This window comes from Caenorhabditis elegans, chromosome X, assembly GCF_000002985.6.
Source record: "Caenorhabditis elegans chromosome X".
NCBI classification, from domain to species: domain Eukaryota; kingdom Metazoa; phylum Nematoda; class Chromadorea; order Rhabditida; family Rhabditidae; genus Caenorhabditis; species Caenorhabditis elegans.
In genome coordinates this window covers 11,433,896-11,454,424 of record NC_003284.9, presented here as the reverse complement: position 1 = coordinate 11,454,424, position 20,529 = coordinate 11,433,896, and the positions used below count along the sequence as shown (strand labels likewise).

Below are 20,529 nucleotides of genomic sequence, written 5' to 3'. Positions count from 1 at the left end.
ACCACCTTCTCCCTCAAATGTCTTCCACACAAATTCTCTCTATCTCTTCTCCATTAACCCTCTCCTCTTGTTTTCTGAAGTCTAGTCTGCGATTCGTTTCCGGTGTGCCGTGCCGCCTAGTCGTTGTTCGAATCCTATTTGAGATCGTTACTCAGCTAGTCTAACTTTCGTTTGGTCCTTCCATTTATAAACTTCCTCTTATCATCTTCATTGTCAAACGCATTATTCCAGCTTGCCGTATGAGTAAGTAATACTTCGCTATTGCGGATTTGGGCACACTAATCATCAACTCTAGAAAATGATTGCCACAACTGTTTTTGGACTCATGATGATGCATGTTGGAGCTGCATCTAGTAAGTGCTTCTGTTTCTTGTGCAAATTTCTGTGTTTTCTTCATAGACCCGACGGGTAGGCATCTGTTTGTCGATTTTATGTTTCTTTCGAACATAACTTTTACAACAGACTTTATTGCCATTGCTATCAAAAAGCGCTTAACGTTTAAATGATCCTCTCAACATCGAGCAAAAATCTTGCGAACTAAAGAGCTCAACGACGATCAAAATTTATCGAATCACTAGTGTCCTTTAAATAGTTCACAAATACTTTTCTTCAGTTCAATCGTGCCTCTTTCTGCCAAATGTTATGCTGAACGGTGGTACGGTAGACGAATTTCAGACGGATGATATTACGCAATGTTGTGTGCAATGCTCATCTAGCAGCTGCTGCATTGCGTACACGTATGACACGGTTAAAAAAAGGTTAGAGATTCGATTTTCAAAAACCTAATGTTGCGGTTTTCATTTGTCAGGTGCTACTTGAAAAACGCCATTGGATTCTCGACGGAAGACTTTTCGAAGACTAGTGGATTGAAGCCAAACTCACGATACGGTAAGTGATAATGATCAAACAATATGATATGATTTCTGCCAGGAAAAGGAGTCACTTTGAAAAACGTCAAAATTCTTGGAGACCAAACGAATCGGGTAGAATTACGATCAGAAGAAGAATGCAGACAATATTGCACTGGTGAGTCAAATTATTCATAAATTCTCAATTTAAAAAGTTAGTTAGCGGAATATTGCCGTATTTAAAAACTTAACATTTAAAAAATGGTTGGGTCACTTCTATCTAGACCTGCTCGATATTTGCGTAATTTTATCAAGAAGTAGTAGTAAACCAAGTTGAAAAATTCATAGTCATAGTAGTCAACTCTCATTAAATTTACATTTTTACAAAATAATACGTTTGGCTCACTTAACCGCTATTTTTTCTATAAATGTCAAGTAGCCAAAACAGAATTTGTACACCTACAACATAGTAGCAACATTTTTATAACAACTGTTATATTAATAATTTTTAAAAGGAATACCTTTTCTTTAATTATCAAGGCAAACTCAAAGTTTTGAAAATTTTTCAGAAACTTTTTAGTTTCAAAAAGCCGAAATCATAAATTAAAAAATAACCTTTCATGCCTTTTGTACAACCTCAAAAAATAATTAGTCAATTTTTCGCAAATATATATTTTTTGTTTATTGGAAACACAGCTTTGAATAATGTTAAAATGTTTCTAGTATTTTTTTTATATTACGAACATCGTTTCTAGTTCACATTCATTTTTGAAGCATTACATAGAACAGAAAATGATCAATATGTGTTCAAAAAGTCAAATTAACCGAAATGTAAAAAATTTGGGATTCACTTGGTCTTTTTCTTTATTGTTTTATTTCTTTCTGACACGCATTTCAAAACAGACGCGAAAAAGTGGTTTGTCATCGTTGGCTGATCTCATAAAAGGCAATTCGGGCGCACGCGAAAGTAAACTTCCGATGGTCGTTGCGTTTCAGAAAACCTGTCTCACCATTCATTTTTCCTCTAAAAGACAGAGACCTCCATTCTAATTGAGGCCTTTTTGGTTGGTTCATTCTTTTCCTCACATACTACCACTTTTCCCCCACATTCATGTGTTTTATTTAATCTGATCAAATCAACACGTTGATTATTGATGGCAACATTTAAAATTGTTAAGTGGTAGGAGGAGACGAGGAAAAGTGGAAATAAACGGGAAAACACGAAAGATAAAGTGCCAAATATGATACACTACGATTTATCAATGCTTTCCTAGAAGTGATAAATCAGCGACTTTTTTGGTGAAAGTTACATTAGAAAAAAAAAAGAAAGTCATGCCCGAATTAGACACTTGATGATAAACGTTTCACTTCCGTTCCCATAATCTCAGTTCTGTGTTTACAGCTTATCAAGTGTTCTCTTGGGGACCACCAAACCATGATCAAATGATTCGAAGCGGAGAATGTGTTTGTACAATGAGAATCAAAAGTCTAAGTTACGAATATGGATGTACATCGGAAATTAACCCTGCTCAAGGTTAAACTATAATCTGAAATTTACTTCTTATTATCCTCTGCCCGTTGACAAACTTTATGCTTGCTTTAATATTATATTTGTAGAAGTTAGTACATACGACACAAAGGAAAAGCTCCTTTCTATCTTTATCGTTTTTTTATCCGTCACTCTCAACAACGCAAACCTAAAATGCACAGTTCAAAAAACCTCATCAGATTATGAAAAATCGATATTTATATTTCTTCTACTATGTTATTTTAAAGATCCTCCAATTGCCAAAAAAACCTAAACCAAACAAAATCAAAACTGATTTTCTCTATTTTCTGCAAATTGTAAGATGAAACAATACTTTTTTCCGATCTCTGTTACATTTTCATACTTCGTGTTTTTTGTCTTTATATGAACTTTGGTCACATTTGTTTTAATAAAGAAAACAGGAGAAGAATTATTACTGTTTCTATCAATTAGTTTGAATATGCAAAACTTCAAATTTAACAAAAAGCAAAAACAGTAAGATTTTCAAAAGATTCAACTTTTCAGGTAAAAAAATTGAAGATCAAATTTAGAAACTTCACAAAAGAAGCTGTGATAAAGATTTTCAACGTTTTTTTTTGAAAATTAAATAGTTTAAATTTAAAAATTAATGTACTTTTAATATCAGGTTTTCCTGAATCCTATTGTACATTTTGGCAGAACTATTAAAATTGCACAGTCTCTTGGAGAATCTGGCATTACACTGTTCTTTTTAAGCTTTTAAAAATTTTTTGAGTAAGTTTTTTGCAAAAATCCGGAGAAAGATGAAATTTGAACAAGGTGTGATTTGGTGTACTTTGCATTAAAAACACAATATCGCGAGCAATTTTAACTTAATTATTTTTTGCATTAAACTTTTTTTTGTTTTCACAGTTCATGGTTTTCAACTTATAAATATTAACCGACTCTAGCAACTTCTAGATCACAAAATGTTCTTTTGGTAGCTTACAAAAGTCACAAAAAAAACACACACCTGCACAAAAAATCATTTCTTGGTATACACAAACTTGCACAATTTTTGGTAAAATTCTTTCGGGTAGTTTGAAAATATCGCTTAATAACAGATTATCGATCTTAAAAAGTGGTCAGAAATTTCGGTTTCTTTTAAGTTTTCAGGAAAAGCGTAATCGTTCAATTTTATGCTGAAATCCACCCTGTCAATTTATTTCATTTTCCTGGAGCAAGTACAGTGGGGACATGATTTTCCCATCACCAATGGCTCAGTTTTCAAGTGGTCTGTTGACCTGGCTCCCTGTTAGTGAGTATTTTGATATCAAATCTTATATTTAATGAACCAGCTGATGTCAAGTGTTTTTATCCTGAAGAAGTCTGTTTTTTCATCATTATTCCAGTTATCCAGAAAACGGAGCACGGAAATCTATATAAAGTCCTGAAAATATATTTTGAATACAAACATTTCGCAATATTATCATTATTTGGCCGTTCTTCATTTTCATTTACACTGTCGCTGACAACTACCGTCAAAGCAGAGATTTCATTGACAAATGATTATGATGATATTTGAGTCATGGACTAAGAAGAGTGATTAATGATTGATATCAAGTTGACGTGAGTATGAGGCTCTAGGTTTCTTGCTTTTGAACAGTATTATGTTATCATTGATAACATAGATCGTATAAAAGTATCTCTAGAAGCCAGACAATATAACAGCATGCGCTACCAAAGCCGAGGAAACGAAACACCTGAAACAAAAGTTCCAAAGCAGAGGCCACCATGTCTCTTTACCTTGTCTTTTGCTCGTTATTCATTGTAACAGTTTCTAACACACACGCGCGCTTCACAAAAAACAGCGGTTACAAAAAATCACGTCATGTACTAATCTGATATCTATCTACTAATCTTTCAACCCTTATTATCAATTAATAACGTCATTGTCCAGTTTCAGGAACTTATTTGTCCAGATGTGTAGATATTTGATCTTATTGGGCAGGCCGAAATGATATCAGAACAGGGGCATGTTCTGGCATCGCCATCGGACCAAGAAGTGGACTAGAATAAAGTCATTAAAGATACAGAATTGCAATAAATTTCGTACAATGACGCAGTTTGGCCGAAGAATTTTGAAACAATGGCTTTTGATGTGAAGATCATCACACATTAGGGTTTTAGTATCGCCTTCTAGTTCCCTTCTTTACCCTTCACGTGAGATTTATGACACCTCTCGTTTATCAATAAGACTTTGTCTTTTAAAGACTGTTACGATTCTTGATTTTTACAAATATTGCACTGAGGTTGTTATATGTATTATTGAATTGGTGTAGTATCTAAATGATTTTGAGATTATGGACTTTTTTTAATAGCTCATAGATATTAAAATACCTACTTAAAACTATGGATAAACTTAAAGATTATTAAGAGTTAAGCGAAATTTGGGGAAACCTATTCATCTAATAATGTTTGACTGTTTTCGCAACCAAAATTGATACATGTGTAGTATTTGTACCCTAAAATGTGTTTATTTGGTTATTTTTCAAATTTTTCTTTTAAATCAACACGTGAAAATATATTCAACACCAATTTTTATTTTAAGCTTCAAAGTAGCACAAATAAAAATTACGTTTCAAGATTTGAAATACAATGAAAATTTTAGGGTACTGTTACTAGGTAAAACCCTCAAAAATCATATTTGAAAATAAATTCTTACGTACCCAATCACAGTGTTTTTATGCTTACTGGTTTTGCATTTCAAACCATTCAGACCCAAGGATTTGTTTGTTCATGCAGAACAGTGTTAATCTTTGACTGCAAGCAAATTGAACCTAATATTTTCTATTCAGGAGTTTTACATACTTTGGCAAAATTGACTTTTGAATATTCGAATATTTTTCATAATAATTCATGTTTAAAAAAAACCAAAGATTTAAACGTTTAAACTCAATGACTTGATTCTCAGTAGGTTTTTGGGTACTTGTGCATTAGCTGTACCTCAAAATGTTTTAATGGAATAAATTGCACAATGGTCAACACGTTATAACCATTCTAGTACTATTTTCATTACTAGGCTGAGAAAAAAAAAAAAAAACGTCTGTTCTTAAGCTTGCAATACAAAAAAATTTATGTGTTACATTTAAGAAATTGTATAAACATGTTGTGGTACAGCTACAACAGATGTTCCGGTTTTGGGTTGCAGTTGGTTTAAGTGAGTTGTTTAAATTTTTCTAAAGATTACTACATGGCTCTAAATTTTACTTCATATCTTCTGGCTATTATCTTTGATAACGGAAAACCATAGTAAATCAAAATACTTTTCTAAAATGTTTGTTGATTTTAATTGCAGTATTAAAAACACGAATAAAAAATAGTCAATTTTGTACAGTCCAAGACTAGATATCACATAGTTTTTTGTGATGCGAAATATGACCTTTTCAAGATTTACTTTTTGAATAAAAAGGCGAATAAAATTTTAGTGGGAAATATTTGCATAGAATTGCGTAGAATTGAATTGAAGTTCGTGGAAAACGTCTGAGTCATTCAGAGTCATCTTTGCCTACGCCCGCCCCGACCTGTCATAAATCCTGGTCAATACAGCGTGTCCCACGTCACCATATAACAAGAAAAATGTGGATTGCATTTACGAGTCAAATATTTTTGATTTCTCAAACTCAGATCAGATTGTCCGTTGAGAACATAAATCTTAGTTTGATTAGTGCTGCTATTGCTGCCCCGGGGGTTTAATTTATATCCTTTTTGCGCAGAAACTTTTGAAAAGAAGATGATTAGTAAAAATTTGCCTTCTGGTTGTGATATCCTCATTGTTATTTTTTTTCTAAAAACCCATGTTTTTTCAGTATTTGCTTGGTTTACTTTTGCTATGGTTTGATGAGAATAAACACAAGCAATCAAACAGAAAACAAAAACCGAACGCGTGGGTGGGGTGATCCTGCAAACCCAATGTACCTCGAGAGAGTTTTCACACCTCTCTCGCCACTAGACTCCAAATTTGAAAAGCTGTCAACTTTCGCAACAGCTCTCGACCTACGTAGATGCAACTGTTTGCTCGATTTTTCTTCTTTTTTTTCTAATGCTAGGCACAATAGGGCGGTGTCCGCCCTCGTGAAAGCACACACGAAGACCATGCATTACAAGTGATATCATATCACTTCGCACTGATCTTGTTCCCAAATTTTCAGTGAGGTTGGTCGCTCAAGGTTCAATCAACCTTTTCGTTTTCAGTCCTCTTGCAACTGATAAAAGGGAAATTCGATATTTTGTTGATACGACATTTCTGACAATAACTCTAACTATAACACATTCAGGCTGGGTTTTATGATAACAATTTAAGTTTCTTCCTTCACATAAATACGCTTTATGTGTCACCTGTGAAGATTCAAATATATAAAACGGTGATGTTCTGTTTGATGTCTGTTGGTTTGAAAAAAAACTGTTTGAGCCGAAAAAAAGAATTTTATTCAGTTTCCTATGTTGCAGTTCTTTTTCTTTCACTTTCTATATTATTGATTAAAAATAAATATTTTGAAAATCAGATTTCTGTCGAATTGAAGAATAGTTGAAATTCTAAAATCATTTGCGTAGTAGTGCCTTTTTCAATTAATGATATCAGAACCATTTCCAAACAATGATATCACAGCATTTTGGTACACTGCAAGTTTGATCTTGTTATAAGATCAAAACTCTCAATCTCCGATAGGCATCCGAGCGTGTTCAGTGCTTCAATACAATCTTTTTTTATTTGCACATGATATCATACTGTCATTCCACGATTTTCAAGTGGTCCCCCTGAAAACAACATGATTATCCACGTAGGAGTTTTTGTGTTTGTCTTTTTTCCGTTAACCTTTATATAAAATGTGAATGATTTTTCACATCAGTACTATACTTTGAGACTCCGCGAGCTAACTGCTGGCAGTCAAAATATTTGAAATATGCTCCTCTTTCCTCTGATTATTCATTGTTTGTCTAGGCCGAGAGTATTGCTTTCCTTTCTATTTTAGGAAGGGGGTATTCCAGTCATCGATTAAAAGGCAACGATGCTTATCACTTTTTAATGTATTGGTTTTATTTTTAAGAAACCACTTTCTACGAATAACTAGCTAGAATTTAGAACATCGGCGTTCATTTGTTTTTGTTTGTTGAAATATTTCGAAACTCGCTGCGAATGACAATTCGCTTGAAATTGATTTCCACGATTGGCATACCAAAATGGCGCCTACGCGTTGACCACATTACCATAAGTCTATCAGTCTCTTCACCTTTTTTCTAGTTTTTGTTGTTTTTCGCAGCAAATATTACGTCGTGTGTCTGCCATACCATGTAACCAGTTGACAAGAAGTCGTTCATTTTCTTGATGTCCTCTTCATCTCATTTTTCCTTGACACTCCCTCATTCCTGTTCATTGTAGACATTAATCTTTTACAGAATATATCAGAACATGTCCGGACAATCTATAATTAATCGCATTGCTCAAATTTTTATATTCCTTTGTGCAGTAATACAAGTCACAAATGCTGGAGAACATATTTTAAGATTACAAGGTATGTTACTTATCTTCTTTTATTATTCTTTAGTGTTTGACTTGCAATTGTTACAATTAAGATATTTTCCATAGCAGGAATTTATTTTTTTCTAGCAACACAATAAATACGACTTAAAAAAAACAAACGCTGATGAGCCACAAGTCACTGCTCTAAGTTTTCAATATATGATAATAAATTTAAGAAGGAACACACACGGGAACCACACTCATCGGCGTTGAACAAGGGTCTAGTGTACTAATTAGATGTGAACATCCGAACGGAAAAGTTGCATCATTACGGTGGCTGCGTGGAGGATCTCCAATCAAATCCGAGTACGTGAAAACTAAAAAGTATGTCATCCTCGCAACACAATGCAAACTGGTTTCTTTTTAATTTTCAGAGATGCATCGTTCGTTGAGATCACCAACTATCTTCCTGACAAAGACAATGGAGTGTATGAGTGCTCAGCGGTAAGTTACTCGGAAACTTGGTTTCTGATGTCTCAAGAGATTGGATACTGGTAGAAGTAGATTGCACGTGGGAGGTATGACGGGAATACTGTACCTTGAGTTTTGAACATTTTAAACGGGATAGGAATTCCCTGGTCAGTAGAATCGCTGCTTTATTTGTAATGTACTGTACCTTATGACGTATTTCACAAACAAAAAAATTTTTATTGGATTAAGATTTCTGACAAAAATGTTTGATATGAGAAACACAAGTTTAGTTAGAACGTTACATTAAAGACATCTAGATATGAAAATTTATTATAATTGAAGTTATGTTGAGTGGGAACATAAAAACAACAGACTAAAAAAAGCAAACGTTGTGGACTATATTTTTTCAAATTGATGATGAAATATTGAAAATATGCTATATTTAAAGCAATAATATATTTGCCAAATTGTGTTTCATCTCTTTCACATTGTTTTGATATTCTGAATTCCCTATTCAGTTTTTCATCCCATATCAATTTTCAGCCCGGAATGTCTGCATCGTATAGATTGAAAGGCGAAAAGAAGCACATTCTCCCAGAAGGATTCCGATATTGCTATGGAGAAGAAATGGCCAGCTGCAAACATGCTGATCAATGCCTTGTGGAGACCTCAACGGGACACTTCAGCTGTCTGTAAGTTTGTTGTTTTTCTTCTGGAAGCGTATAATTTGCGGAAGGCGTGACATCTAATAACAATGTTTCCACGCTTCCGGTATTCGAAATATTCATATAAATATCCTATTTCAGCTGCGAAGTTGGATGGACTGGAGCTGCTTGCGATATGATATCCGAACCACCGGTCAGAGTTGACTCTGTTGTTACTCCACCAGTCTGCGCTTACTGTATGTCTTCTTAACTTTCTAACAAAATAAGATTTAGGAGACTTCTATAAGCTTGTCCTGTCTTCTTCACTATTTTCAAAAAGTGTTTCTCGGAAATCGGTGAAAGTAACAAAATTCTAACGAATTGTGAAATTGTGAAGTGGGAAGTCCGAGTGTTTTTCAGTTTGATGTTATTTTGTAGTTTTTCAAATTTGAAAATCAACTGTTTTCCTTCTCCAGGGCCCCCAGTGGTGACGCTTCTCGTGTTCATCGTTATTATCGTACTTTTGGCATATTGTCTCTACAAGTTCAAAGTGCGTAATCCACACCACTACTCCAAGTACTCGACGACAACTATTAACAACAACAATACCATCAGCAAACCTCCAATGTATGTTTTTCTTCTATACTATCTTGCAGTTTCTCCTTAAACACATTTCTATACATATACTAGAATTTCAAATGAATAATCTGGAAGAAATATTTGATTTCAGGGTCTCTGGAGAGTATACACCAGTCCATCAGCATCCGCCTGGACAGAGGAACGGTGACACAATAGCCAATATGGTCTAATTTGAAAACTGCCAATAGATTTTTTTCTCCCAACTTTTCATCATAGTTTAATCATTTCAATTGTTGTGTCAAAACAAAACAAAAACAAGCAAACAGTCATTTATTCAATCAAATCAATGCAATGACAAGACGATAAGCTTTCTATGACCCCCATCATCCTCAATTATTCTGATCTCAACCTCACTCATAATAATTGCTATCCTATTTAATGTTCTCCCTTTCCTTCTGAATTTTTATACATACAGTTTTTATGTGTGTTTTGATTTTACATAAATAAAACGTTTAATACTAATTTCTGCTTGAACCCGAGTTAAGTAATAAAAAAATGCAAAGTTTAGCTCTAAAAAAATAAGGTAGTAATTATCAGAAAACGATTTATACAGTGCATTTTTTTCCACTTCTACGACTTTAAAGGGGGCGCATTTATGCGGAAGGGTCTTGCAGCGCATTCAGTCATCATTTTTAACAATGTCTTTTCAAAACTCGAGGAGATCACACGTAGATCACAATTAATTTGTGAAAAAGCAACAGAAATACGAAATATGAGATAAATATTTTGTGATCTACATGTGATCTACGCGAATTTTACACATAAACTGCTAAAAATGATGACTAAATGCACGGCAAGACCCTTCCGCATAAATGCGCCCCCCCTCTAAAGCCGTCGAAGTGGAAAAAAATGCTCTGTATGCAATTTTTATAAAAAATGCTTTTAAAAAGACTTTTTGAACCTATATGTGCACGGGTCTGTAGTTTTTTCTTTTTGAAAATAAAGACAATACAGGGTGGGCCAAAAGTATGGTAACACATGAAGCGCTCTTTTACATGAGCTGCCGTTTTTCTAAAATCCGCCGCAATGTCATTTTTCTAAAATTCGCCGCAATGTCATTTTTCTAAAATCCGCCGCAATGTCATTTTTCTAAAATCCGCCGCAATGTCATTTTTCTAAAATCCGCCGCAATGCCATTTTTCTAAAATCCGCCGCAATGCCATTTTTCTGAAATCCGCCGCAATGCCATTTTTCTAAAATCCGCCGCAATGCCATTTTGCAAAAATCCGCCGCAATGCCATTTTTCTGAAATCCGCCGCAATGCCATTTTTCTGAAATCCGCCGCAGTGCCATTTTTCTGAAATCCGCCGCAGTGCCATTTTTCTGAAATCCGCCGCAATGCCATTTTTCTGAAATCTGCCGCAATGCCATTTTTCTAAAATCCGCCGCAATGCCATTTTTCTGAAATCCGCCGCAATGCCATTTTTCTAAAATCCGCCGCAGTGCCATTTTTCTGAAATCTGCCGCAATGCCATTTTTCTAAAATCCGCCGCAATGCCATTTTCAAAAATCCGCCGCAATGCCATTTTTCAAAAATCCGCCGCAATGCCATTTTTCTAAAATTCGCCGCAATGTCATTTTTCTAAAATCCGCCGCAATGTCATTTTTCTAAAATCCGCCGCAATGCCATTTTTCTAAAATCCGCCGCAATGCCATTTTTCTGAAATCCGCCGCAATGCCATTTTTCTGAAATCCGCCGCAGTGCCATTTTTCTGAAATCCGCCGCAATGCCATTTTTCTAAAATCCGCCGCAATGCCATTTTTCTAAAATCCGCCGCAATGCCATTTTTCTGAAATCCGCCGCAATGTCATTTTTCTAAAATCCGCCGCAATGCCATTTTTCTAAAATCCGCCGCAATGCCATTTTTCTGAAATCCGCCGCAATGCCATTTTTCTGAAATCCGCCGCAATGCCATTTTTCTGAAATCTGCCGCAGTGCCATTTTTCTGAAATCCGCCGCAATGCCATTTTTCTAAAATCCGCCGCAATGCCATTTTTCAAAAATCCGCCGCAATGTCATTTTTCTAAAATCCGCCGGCAGATTCTATAAATTGGCATTACGGCAGATTCTATGAATTGGCATTACGGCAGATTCTATAAATTGGCATTACGGCAGATTCTTTAAATTGGCATTACGGCAGATTCTATAAATTGGCATTACGGCAGATTCTATAAATTGGCATTACGGCAGATTCTATAAATTGGCATTACGGCAGATTCTATAAATTGGCATTACGGCAGATTCTATAAATTGGCATTACGGCAGATTCTATAAATTGGCATTACGGCAGATTCTATAAATTGGCATTACGGCAGATTCTATAAATTGGCATTACGGCAGATTCTATAAATTGGCATTACGGCAGATTCTATAAATTGGTATTACGGTAGATTCTATAAATTGGCATTACGGCAGATTCTATAAATTGGCATTACGGCAGATTCTATAAATTGGCATTACGGCAGATTCTATAAATTGGCATTACGGCAGATTCTATAAATTGGCATTACGGCAGATTCTTTAAATTGGTATTACGGTAGATTCTATAAATTGGCATTACGGCAGATTCTATAAATTGGCATTACGGCAGATTCTATAAATTGGCATTACGGCAGATTCTATAAATTGGCATTACGGCAGATTCTATAAATTGGCATTACGGCAGATTCTATAAATTGGCATTACGGCAGATTCTTTAAATTGGTATTACGGTAGATTCTATAAATTGGCATTACGGCAGATTCTATAAATTGGCATTACGGCAGATTCTATAAATTGGCATTACGGCAGATTCTATAAATTGGCATTACGGCAGATTCTATAAATTGGCATTACGGCAGATTCTATAAATTGGCATTACGGCAGATTCTATAAATTGGCATTACGGCAGATTCTTTAAATTGGCATTACGGCAGATTCTATAAATTGGTATTACGGTAGATTCTTTAAATTGGCATTACGGCAGATTCTATAAATTGGCATTACGGCAGATTCTTTAAATTGGCATTACGGCAGATTTTATAAATTGGTATTACGGTAGATTCTTTAAATTGGCATTACGGCAGATTCTATAAATTGGCATTACGGCAGATTCTTTAAATTGGTATTACGGTAGATTCTATAAATTGGCATTACGGCAGATTCTTTAAATTGGCATTACGGCAGATTCTATAAATTGGCATTACGGCAGATTCTTTAAATTGGTATTACGGTAGATTCTATAAATTGGCATTACGGCAGATTCTTTAAATTGGCATTACGGCAGATTCTATAAATTGGCATTACGGCAGATTCTATGAATTGGCATTACGGCAGATTCTATAAATTGGCATTACGGCAGATTCTATAAATTGGCATTACGGCAGATTCTATAAATTGGCATTACGGCAGATTCTATAAATTGGCATTACGGCAGATTCTATAAATTGGTATTACGGTACATTCTTTAAATTGGCATTACGGCAGATTCTATAAATTGGCATTACGGCAGATTCTTTAAATTGGCATTACGGCAGATTCTATAAATTGGCATTACGGCAGATTCTATAAATTGGCATTACGGCAGATTCTATAAATTGGCATTACGGCAGATTCTATAAATTGGCATTACGGCAGATTCTTTAAATTGGCATTACGGCAGATTTTATAAATTGGTATTACGGTAGATTCTTTAAATTGGCATTACGGCAGATTCTATAAATTGGCATTACGGCAGATTCTATAAATTGGCATTACGGCAGATTCTAAAGTTAGGCATTACGGTATAGCGTATAGCGTATAGCGTATAGCGTGTAGCGTATAGCGTATAGCGTGTAGCGTATAGCGTATAGCGTATAGTGTAAAACTCGAACCGGCTTAAAAACTCTACTTGCGGAAAAAATCGAACCGGCTTAATAAATAACTCTACTTGCGGCAAAAATTGAACCGGCGGAAAACAGTCGTGAGAGAGTGATCCATCCCGATCCATCCCGATCCATCCCGATCCATCCCGATCCATCCCGATCCATCCCAATCCATCCCGATCCATCCTCATCCATCCCGAGTCCATCCCGAATCCATCCCGTCCGCCGAACCCGATCGTCGCATTTGAATCTATCGTTCCATCCCGATCCATCCCGATCCATCGTCGCTCGAGATCTTTTGAATGAGATCTCGTTCCAATTCAACTCCATACTATCGCCACCTTTTGTCCATGTCTTCTTTCCGTCGTCGTTCGTTCCTTCTTCTTCTGTTCTGTAAAAAAGCACTTTTATAATTACCAAACAATGTTTTCCATTTCCAAACCGTGTGATGGTTGCGGAAAACAGTTTTGTAAGGCACAGTTTTGTGGCCGGAGCCATTCCGGAATACCCGACCGAATGAATCCACTGAAATCTTTAGCTCTTGGCTTTTTTTGTAAATCCTAAATTTTCAGAAATTTTTATTCAGGATTTTTTTTTTAAAGAAAAATTCGGGTTTGGCAAAATTGATTCCAATTTTTTGGAATCTTTGATTTTTGAGAACTAAATTTCGAATTTTTGAATCAAAAATGTTAAAAATAAACTTCTTATCTTACGTCTTACGGTCGTCCTTTTGCTGCTCCTTGCTGTTGCTTGGTGATTATGCAGGTGGTGACGATAGCTTTGAATAGGAGTTGCTTCTTCATGTGATGCTCTACACCGTAAGAACTGCACATCATCACCCAAGTATTCCATAGAGCAAGAACCGCCCGATCGTATCGCAGTATGGGCCCAACATCGGTTCTCATTGTTCGTTAGGAACAGAAGTACTAGCATGATGCTGGTCATTAGCCTTTATTTGCTACCTCTGAGTACGGTGTATGATGTGTTTAAGCCTCAATTCCGATCTCCCGTTTCAGACAGTTGTCTTAGCGGTGTTATATTTAAACTTCTGTTTGTAGAAGTTGAACTTCTGTTTTTAGAAGTTTGATACTAAATGAGAAAATGATTCGTACTAACTTTCCAACAAAGAGGGGGAAGGGGAAAGAGAGAGGGATGTAGCAGTGTCCATTGATGGTCCGAAGCACGAGAGACTGTTCCAGTAACAGTTCCAGAGAATCCATCCATCGTTCGATCCGTCGATCCATGTTGAAACACGAAGGGGAGCATGCATAACATAACAGGTGTAGGGATTTGGGAAGGGATTGGGATGAGAAAAAAAGATAAGGAAAGTTGGAAAGCGTACTTCTTCTAGAATAATTATTCTAGCTGTCGAGGTGAAAATTGAGTAAAAGTCGAGAAGAGTCGAAGAATTTCAACTCTTTTCTTTGGATTTTTTTGTTGTTTTTTTTTGTTGAAAAAAGGATTTTTTAATTTATACAAATTTAGATCGGAAATCCGCTTCAAACACGATCAACTCAGGACAAAAAAGGAGTGCTAGTAGCGAAACCAGCTAAATACAACAGAGCATGGTTTCCTTAACTGTTCCAAAACACGAGCCCCTAAATCGGACTGCGGACCTGGTTTATCAAGCAAGGTGCACATCTACAGGGTGGGATGTACTCACAAGAAGGGGGTATAAGCAAAAAGGAGTGAATGACAGAAAAACAATTGGGAGGTTGGATGAACGGAGACCCGGCGTTTCCCCTGAGCAAAGAAAGAGAGAGCGTGATAGAGGCGGAGACGCAGACAGGAGGGAGACCATTACAGATCGTCTCCTATAGAGGGTTGCCAGCAGGAGGCGTTGTGGACCTGTGGGAAGAAGGGAAGAAGGGGGGAGACGACCGCACGGGCTGTAAATGGGTACCTGGCCGTAATCTCAAAAACGAGCACAGTAAAGTATATTTTTAGTTAATTTTCTGAAAGAAAGCAGTAAAAAAGATTGTTTAATGCAATTAAACAAATCTTTGGATATAGTTTTTTTTTGAAACTTTTCATTTTACCAAGATTTTTTGAGTTAGTACAGAATTTCATTGATTTCTATTTAGTTCTTCGAATAATTTAAAATGCTTAAAGCACAGGCTCTGTGAGTAATTATGTTAATTAAATTAATTCGACACATTTGAACAAAGTTGGACAAAACAATTTTTAGCCAAACATCTCAAATAGAGTTTCGAAAAAAAAAATTGGAAAAATTGAGTTTGAGTTTTGATGAAACTTTTTGAAATCAGTTAATTGGTATGTTCCCCATATCAAACCCACTCAAAATCTATGACTGTGACTGAGAATTTGCAAAAATTGAAGCATTTTTCAGTTCAAACAGTAGTTATAATATGAAAAATGTTATATCTCAAAGAAAAAAAATTTGTTGAAAAAATATCGAAAACCTTTTTAATTTTACTTTCAGAAAATTTATTTTAAACTCCTGTAGCTAATCAGGTTCTAAAATTTCGTCATTCTTAACCACAGGTACCCTTTTACAGCCCGTGTTTTTTTAAAATTTCTGTTGTGATAGCTTGAGAATTTGGAAATTTCTATATTGGCTTAGCAACTACGAGTTTTCAGAATGTTTCCAAAGCTATCGGAAATCAACAGAAATCTTAACAAAAAATGTTGTAATACAGTTTGGGGATTTGAAACCTTCTTTCTTATTTCAGAAACTGAAGGAAGTTTTCTGAATTGTGCAAGCCACTAGAAATAGAAAAAAATGACATTTTATGTATTTTGAAAAAAAAAACAATTGTTTGATGACGCTGTGAATTATTTTGATACTATTTTTGATATTCAAAATATTCTGTGTATACAACTTTTACCATTTTTTAGAATGTCTTCAAAAAATTTTGTTATACATCTCTTCCCGTTGGGAAAAGTCTATTTCCTGATTTTCCTGAAATTGTATGTATTTATTTGAAAAAAAAAAACAAAAACTTCCAAAGTCCCCGTAGGTCTACATAGAATCGATAATTTCCAACAAAAACATCCTCCTCAAAAATGAGAAGAATTGTTCGCGCGCGCGCTCTCTCCTCTTCCCAGGATAACACATTGGCCCTCTCCACTCAACCTCTTCCTCCAATAGAATTTGTCATTCCTTCGTACTCTCCCTGTTCAACTGTGCAATGAAATTTATCAGTTCTATTTGTCAACAAAAGGAACATCCCCGTCTCCTGGTCGGACGCCTTGTTGAGACGGTTTCCTCGGTTTTTGGAGCTACCTCAAAAGGCATTACGCATCGTTTTCAAACAACTAGACGCTCTTCACATGTAAGTTTTTTTTCAGACGTGTTAGTTTAACTATTCAAATTTTCAGATTCGAGTTGTCCCAAATGTCGACGGAAGTGATCGCATTGATCAACCCTGATCACCACACATTCGATCACATTGAGGCCAACATTTCAAGAAAGAATAAGTCAATCGCTTGTTACAATAATTGGCAGACGATTCCACCGCTCAATTTCAACTTCAATTCAAAACCTGCAATTTTCAAAATATCTGTAAAATTTGGAGATCTACGATTGCCGATAAAGTAAGTGGGACATAACTTTTTCATTTTTCAATAATCAAAATTTTCCAGCTACGACCCGGAAACGGCTACACATGCTCCACGGACAAATATGAGGACTGCTTACAATCCTGTCTCGACGTTTTCGCCACGATTCAGTTGCCGTGGTGAAATTGCAGTGGTCAATTTGAACGAATGTTCCTTGAAAATGAGACAACACACTGATCATCAAATTTTTAACAAGAACCTCGTGACGAAATTGTGTGAAGATGTACAAAGATTAGGGAGCAACCACGGAAATCTGCAATCGTTTTTCCCAGACTATGTGCTTTTGGAGGGAATTGTCGCTAACATTCATTTCCTTGAAGAGGAATTTTATCCGAGCGAGGTGAGGTATTTTTTGCCGCGTGATTCTGATTATAATTGGGCAGAAACGTACTCCAGTGGAAACTACCTGAATTGAAAGGGATATTTTATTTTGGATAGAAAATGAAATTGGAACTGTTTAGGAAACGTTGTTTTTGCTGTCTGAAACTGCTGAGAAGTTTAAAAAAAAACATGTTCCAAGAAAACTTTTTTTTTGCAGATCTTCACCCGAAATCGTGTGTGTGCATCATGGATGCAAAATGGGTCACTCTTAACCATCTCAAGTAGCTCAAATTTATTCGACTCGTGCTGTACGATTCCAAGCTAACAGAAAGAGACGTGAACGAGTTCATCAAGTTCTGGCTCAATGGAAAATGGTTACGATTGCACAGATTTGAGATTCGCCACACTAGTCGAAGAGGATTTGATTTAGAAGTTCTGAGATCGGGATTAAATGTGAAGAAATGGAATAAAAATCCCAGAAATAGATGTTATATGTAAGTCTACCATATTTGCCACATCGAAACTCATTTTTAATAATTTTAGAATGAACTGTCATCAAAATCCCTATGTCTTGAACACACATAAAGACCTTGATGTGATTAAACCTGGCGGACCGCTTGCAACGATTGTAAATAGACTTGATACATTTCGGTTTATTGTCTGGCCCGATCCTCCCATTGAGCTTAACTATCGTACAAGATCTGATCCTATTGCTCATAATTTCTTTTTAAGTTATTTCGTTTATGAATATTTAAATTATTTTCAAAAATATAATATTTCTTTGAAACATTTGGTTCATCACAACAATATTGAACAAAATTTGAATATACTTTTTCTTCCAAAAATTTCTAGAATTTTTTCCAATCAAAAACTGATAGTGAGACCAGATTTTTTACAAAAACTTCAATTTTCAGATACTTTTTGTAGTGATGCGGTAGCCCCTTAGCAAATCATATTCATTTCTAAAATATTTCCAAATGAAAACTTCCAAAGTCCTCGCAAGTCTGAAATCGATAATTTCCGACAAAAAAAAATCCTCCTCAAAATGAGAACTGTTCGCGCTCGCGCTCTTGGGTTCCCAGGAGACCACATTGACCATGCCCTCTCCAATCGACATCCTCCTCCAATCAAATTTGTCATTTCTTCTTACTCACCGCGTTCGATTGTGCAATGGGTTTGATCTATTCACTTTGTAAACCGAAGAATCGACGACCGCCTCCTGAATTGATACCATACAGTCAATTTCTGAAGCTACCTTCCACGGCATTGCGCAGTTTTCAATAGGACTGTGAAATCTGGAGATCTAAGATTGCCGATGAAGTGAGTGATATTATTCATTTTCAGCTCTCAATTGTCTAAAAATATTCCAGTTACGACCAGAAAACCAGATTCCACTACTCCACGGACATCTATGAAGAGTTTTTACAACCCTGCCTCGATTTTTTTGCTACAATTTTTAGTTGTCGTGGTGGACTCGCCGTGGCCAATATGGATGAATGTACTTTGAGAATGAGACAGCACACTCATCATCGAATTTTCAACAATAACCTAGTGGCGATAGTGTCGGGAAATATAAACCCGAACAAACACGTCAGTCTGCAGTCATCAATTTTCCGGAATATTTGATTTTAGAGGGAATCATCATTGAGTTTCGGTTCTCCATACCTCTCTTCAATCTGACTCATGTAAGTGCTCTTTTTAAAAGCATGGTCGGTTTTCTCTAGCTGTAATCACTAAAACGAGTACGGTTAAGAATTATTTTTAGATAATCATACATATTAGTAACAAGAGCTTTCAATTTTCATCTGAATTTGTTTGAACTCTTATTGGTTTTTCAAACCAAGTCAATCAGTCAAATTAGTCAAATCAAATCAAGTTTTAAGAACAATTTCTGGTTTTTTGAAAAGGATGCATAAAATTGACCATTGAATTTCGCCAAAAAACTTGAGAGTTGAGAAAGTAGAAAACTAAATTTTTTGCAGATCTTTGAATCGTATGTGCATCATGGATGCTAGATGGGTTAACTTCGGATATGTTATGGATTCAAATTTCACTCGGCTCATGTTGTCGGACACCAGGTGGGAAGTCGAAACCGTGAACCAGTTCATCTTGCGTTGGGTCCGTGATGGACGATGGCTAGATTTGGAGAGATTTGAGCTGCTTCAATCTGATAGTACTCGGATCGGGGGCGTATCCGAAGAAATGGAATCATCGACGCCGATCCATGGTTTCTACAAGGAGAAGACTAGCAAGCCCTCCTGGCTCGCTAGTCTTGTAATTCTGAAACCGTTCAAACAACCAGTCAGTTTTGCCAAATTTTTGAAAATATGAGCTAAACTTTGATACTGTTAATATGAAATTATGTCACAATTAGGTATTCCTAATGGGTTTATTTTTTGAAACAAAAAATCAAAAGTTGATGTGCGGGATCTATCTTGTTGATAATACTTGGTAAAGTTAAATGCATTTATCAAACTCTGAAGAAAAATAAAATCTGACCGTTAACTAAAAATGTGGATCTAATATAGGACATTTTTTTGATAAATTCAATACAATTGAAAGCCTACAAAACTATTGATGAGTTTATGTACACTTCGTAGTTGTTTTTTAAAAAAGTAGTTCAGTTTGTAGAATTTTATTTTGAAAATTTTCGAACTCAGGAAACCACGGTATTATGTTATAATTTTATTCACTATGTAACCCTTTTTATTTGATAATTTCATAGTCTTCAATACTACAAATGCATTGACATATTCGCATTGAGAGAAATAATCGTTTCACTTTCCACATCGGGAAAGCAACACATACCAAGAACGCCGAGAATTTGTGTCTAATTGTATTCATTTTGAAGAGAAAGATACAATTGATAGATATATTCCACTACCGAAATTGTTTGGATGATAATAAGATAACTCGATCTGAGAGTGACCATGAACGGGTGGCGCGCTTTTTACATCCGCCACCCGGGTCGCAATGTTGTTCCGCAGCAACACTAGGCGGCAAACCCTCATCGTTGTTTTCCCCGTCGTCAGCATCTTCCAAACTTATTTGATTGAACGGTTCAACCTACTTTTCATGATTTTAACAATTTTCGGAGTTCAAGGATATTCATTGTTGCAATCCTACGAATTAAATGAGATGATAAAAATTTGGTTGGTACTGTATGTCTTCAAA

At 35.7% G+C, this 20,529-nt stretch overlaps 3 protein-coding genes, 7 non-coding genes and 2 pseudogenes across 12 annotated transcripts; 8 read left to right on the top strand and 4 right to left on the bottom strand.

The window, feature by feature from the left end:
- The first annotated feature begins 229 nt into the window (after nucleotides 1–229).
- Nucleotides 230–2,808, top strand: F48C5.2 (Apple domain-containing protein). Its single transcript, NM_001381106.1, has 5 exons — nucleotides 230–353; nucleotides 614–758; nucleotides 809–888; nucleotides 931–1,026; nucleotides 2,251–2,808. Exons 1-5 carry the CDS (start codon nucleotides 299–301, stop codon nucleotides 2,385–2,387), a joined length of 513 nt encoding a protein of 170 aa, NP_001367065.1. The 5' UTR covers nucleotides 230–298; the 3' UTR covers nucleotides 2,388–2,808.
- Nucleotides 2,809–4,063: 1,255 nt separating this feature from the next.
- On the bottom strand, nucleotides 4,064–4,135 carry F48C5.6. The gene has a single exon (NR_072129.1). It is a non-coding gene; the product is annotated as an Unclassified non-coding RNA F48C5.6 (non-coding RNA).
- Nucleotides 4,064–4,135, top strand: F48C5.4. The gene has a single exon (NR_072130.1). It is a non-coding gene; the product is annotated as an Unclassified non-coding RNA F48C5.4 (non-coding RNA).
- A 1,782-nt stretch (nucleotides 4,136–5,917) lies between these two features.
- F48C5.7 lies at nucleotides 5,918–6,063 on the bottom strand. Its single transcript, NR_072128.1, has one exon. It is a non-coding gene; the product is annotated as an Unclassified non-coding RNA F48C5.7 (non-coding RNA).
- F48C5.5 lies at nucleotides 5,990–6,130 on the top strand. The gene has a single exon (NR_072127.1). It is a non-coding gene; the product is annotated as an Unclassified non-coding RNA F48C5.5 (non-coding RNA).
- A 59-nt stretch (nucleotides 6,131–6,189) lies between these two features.
- Nucleotides 6,190–6,334, top strand: F48C5.3. The gene has a single exon (NR_072126.1). It is a non-coding gene; the product is annotated as an Unclassified non-coding RNA F48C5.3 (non-coding RNA).
- Nucleotides 6,192–6,336, bottom strand: F48C5.8. The gene has a single exon (NR_072125.1). It is a non-coding gene; the product is annotated as an Unclassified non-coding RNA F48C5.8 (non-coding RNA).
- Nucleotides 6,337–7,789: 1,453 nt separating this feature from the next.
- Nucleotides 7,790–10,075, top strand: igeg-2 (Ig-like domain-containing protein). Its single transcript, NM_077514.7, has 7 exons — nucleotides 7,790–7,907; nucleotides 8,092–8,239; nucleotides 8,290–8,359; nucleotides 8,870–9,018; nucleotides 9,133–9,227; nucleotides 9,447–9,597; nucleotides 9,701–10,075. Exons 1-7 carry the CDS (start codon nucleotides 7,805–7,807, stop codon nucleotides 9,777–9,779), a joined length of 795 nt encoding a protein of 264 aa, NP_509915.1. The 5' UTR covers nucleotides 7,790–7,804; the 3' UTR covers nucleotides 9,780–10,075.
- A 3,697-nt stretch (nucleotides 10,076–13,772) lies between these two features.
- Nucleotides 13,773–14,385, bottom strand: F46C3.7 (uncharacterized protein; the record flags this gene model as incomplete). Its single annotated transcript, NM_001270233.3, has 2 exons — nucleotides 13,773–13,843; nucleotides 14,166–14,385. The coding sequence occupies 2 exons, from the start codon at nucleotides 14,383–14,385 to the stop codon at nucleotides 13,773–13,775; spliced, it is 291 nt and encodes a 96-aa protein (NP_001257162.1).
- A 2,292-nt stretch (nucleotides 14,386–16,677) lies between these two features.
- F46C3.4 lies at nucleotides 16,678–18,301 on the top strand (annotated as a pseudogene). The gene is made up of 6 exons: nucleotides 16,678–16,748; nucleotides 16,795–17,010; nucleotides 17,059–17,374; nucleotides 17,496–17,849; nucleotides 17,899–18,086; nucleotides 18,270–18,301. Coding segments are annotated over exons 1-6 (1,177 nt in total).
- Nucleotides 18,302–18,525: 224 nt separating this feature from the next.
- On the top strand, nucleotides 18,526–19,633 carry F46C3.5 (annotated as a pseudogene). Its single transcript has 3 exons — nucleotides 18,526–18,643; nucleotides 18,726–19,040; nucleotides 19,338–19,633. Coding segments are annotated over exons 1-3 (729 nt in total).
- Nucleotides 19,634–20,278: 645 nt separating this feature from the next.
- Nucleotides 20,279–20,421, top strand: F46C3.9. The gene has a single exon (NR_072124.1). It is a non-coding gene; the product is annotated as an Unclassified non-coding RNA F46C3.9 (non-coding RNA).
- The last annotated feature ends 108 nt before the right edge of the window (nucleotides 20,422–20,529 follow it).

Bases quoted from the DNA above. Each gene is read 5' to 3' on its own strand.
- igeg-2 (NM_077514.7), top strand. From the start codon at position 7,805: ATGTCCGGACAATCTATAATTAATCGCATTGCTCAAATTTTTATATTC. The intron at 7,908-8,091 runs GTATGTTACTTA...AATAAATTTAAG, and splicing joins ACATATTTTAAGATTACAAG to AAGGAACACACACGGGAACC. The intron at 9,019-9,132 runs GTAAGTTTGTTG...ATCCTATTTCAG, and splicing joins ACGGGACACTTCAGCTGTCT to CTGCGAAGTTGGATGGACTG.
- F48C5.2 (NM_001381106.1), top strand. From the start codon at position 299: ATGATTGCCACAACTGTTTTTGGACTCATGATGATGCATGTTGGAGCT. The intron at 759-808 runs GTTAGAGATTCG...TTCATTTGTCAG, and splicing joins TATGACACGGTTAAAAAAAG to GTGCTACTTGAAAAACGCCA. The intron at 1,027-2,250 runs GTGAGTCAAATT...CTGTGTTTACAG, and splicing joins ATGCAGACAATATTGCACTG to CTTATCAAGTGTTCTCTTGG.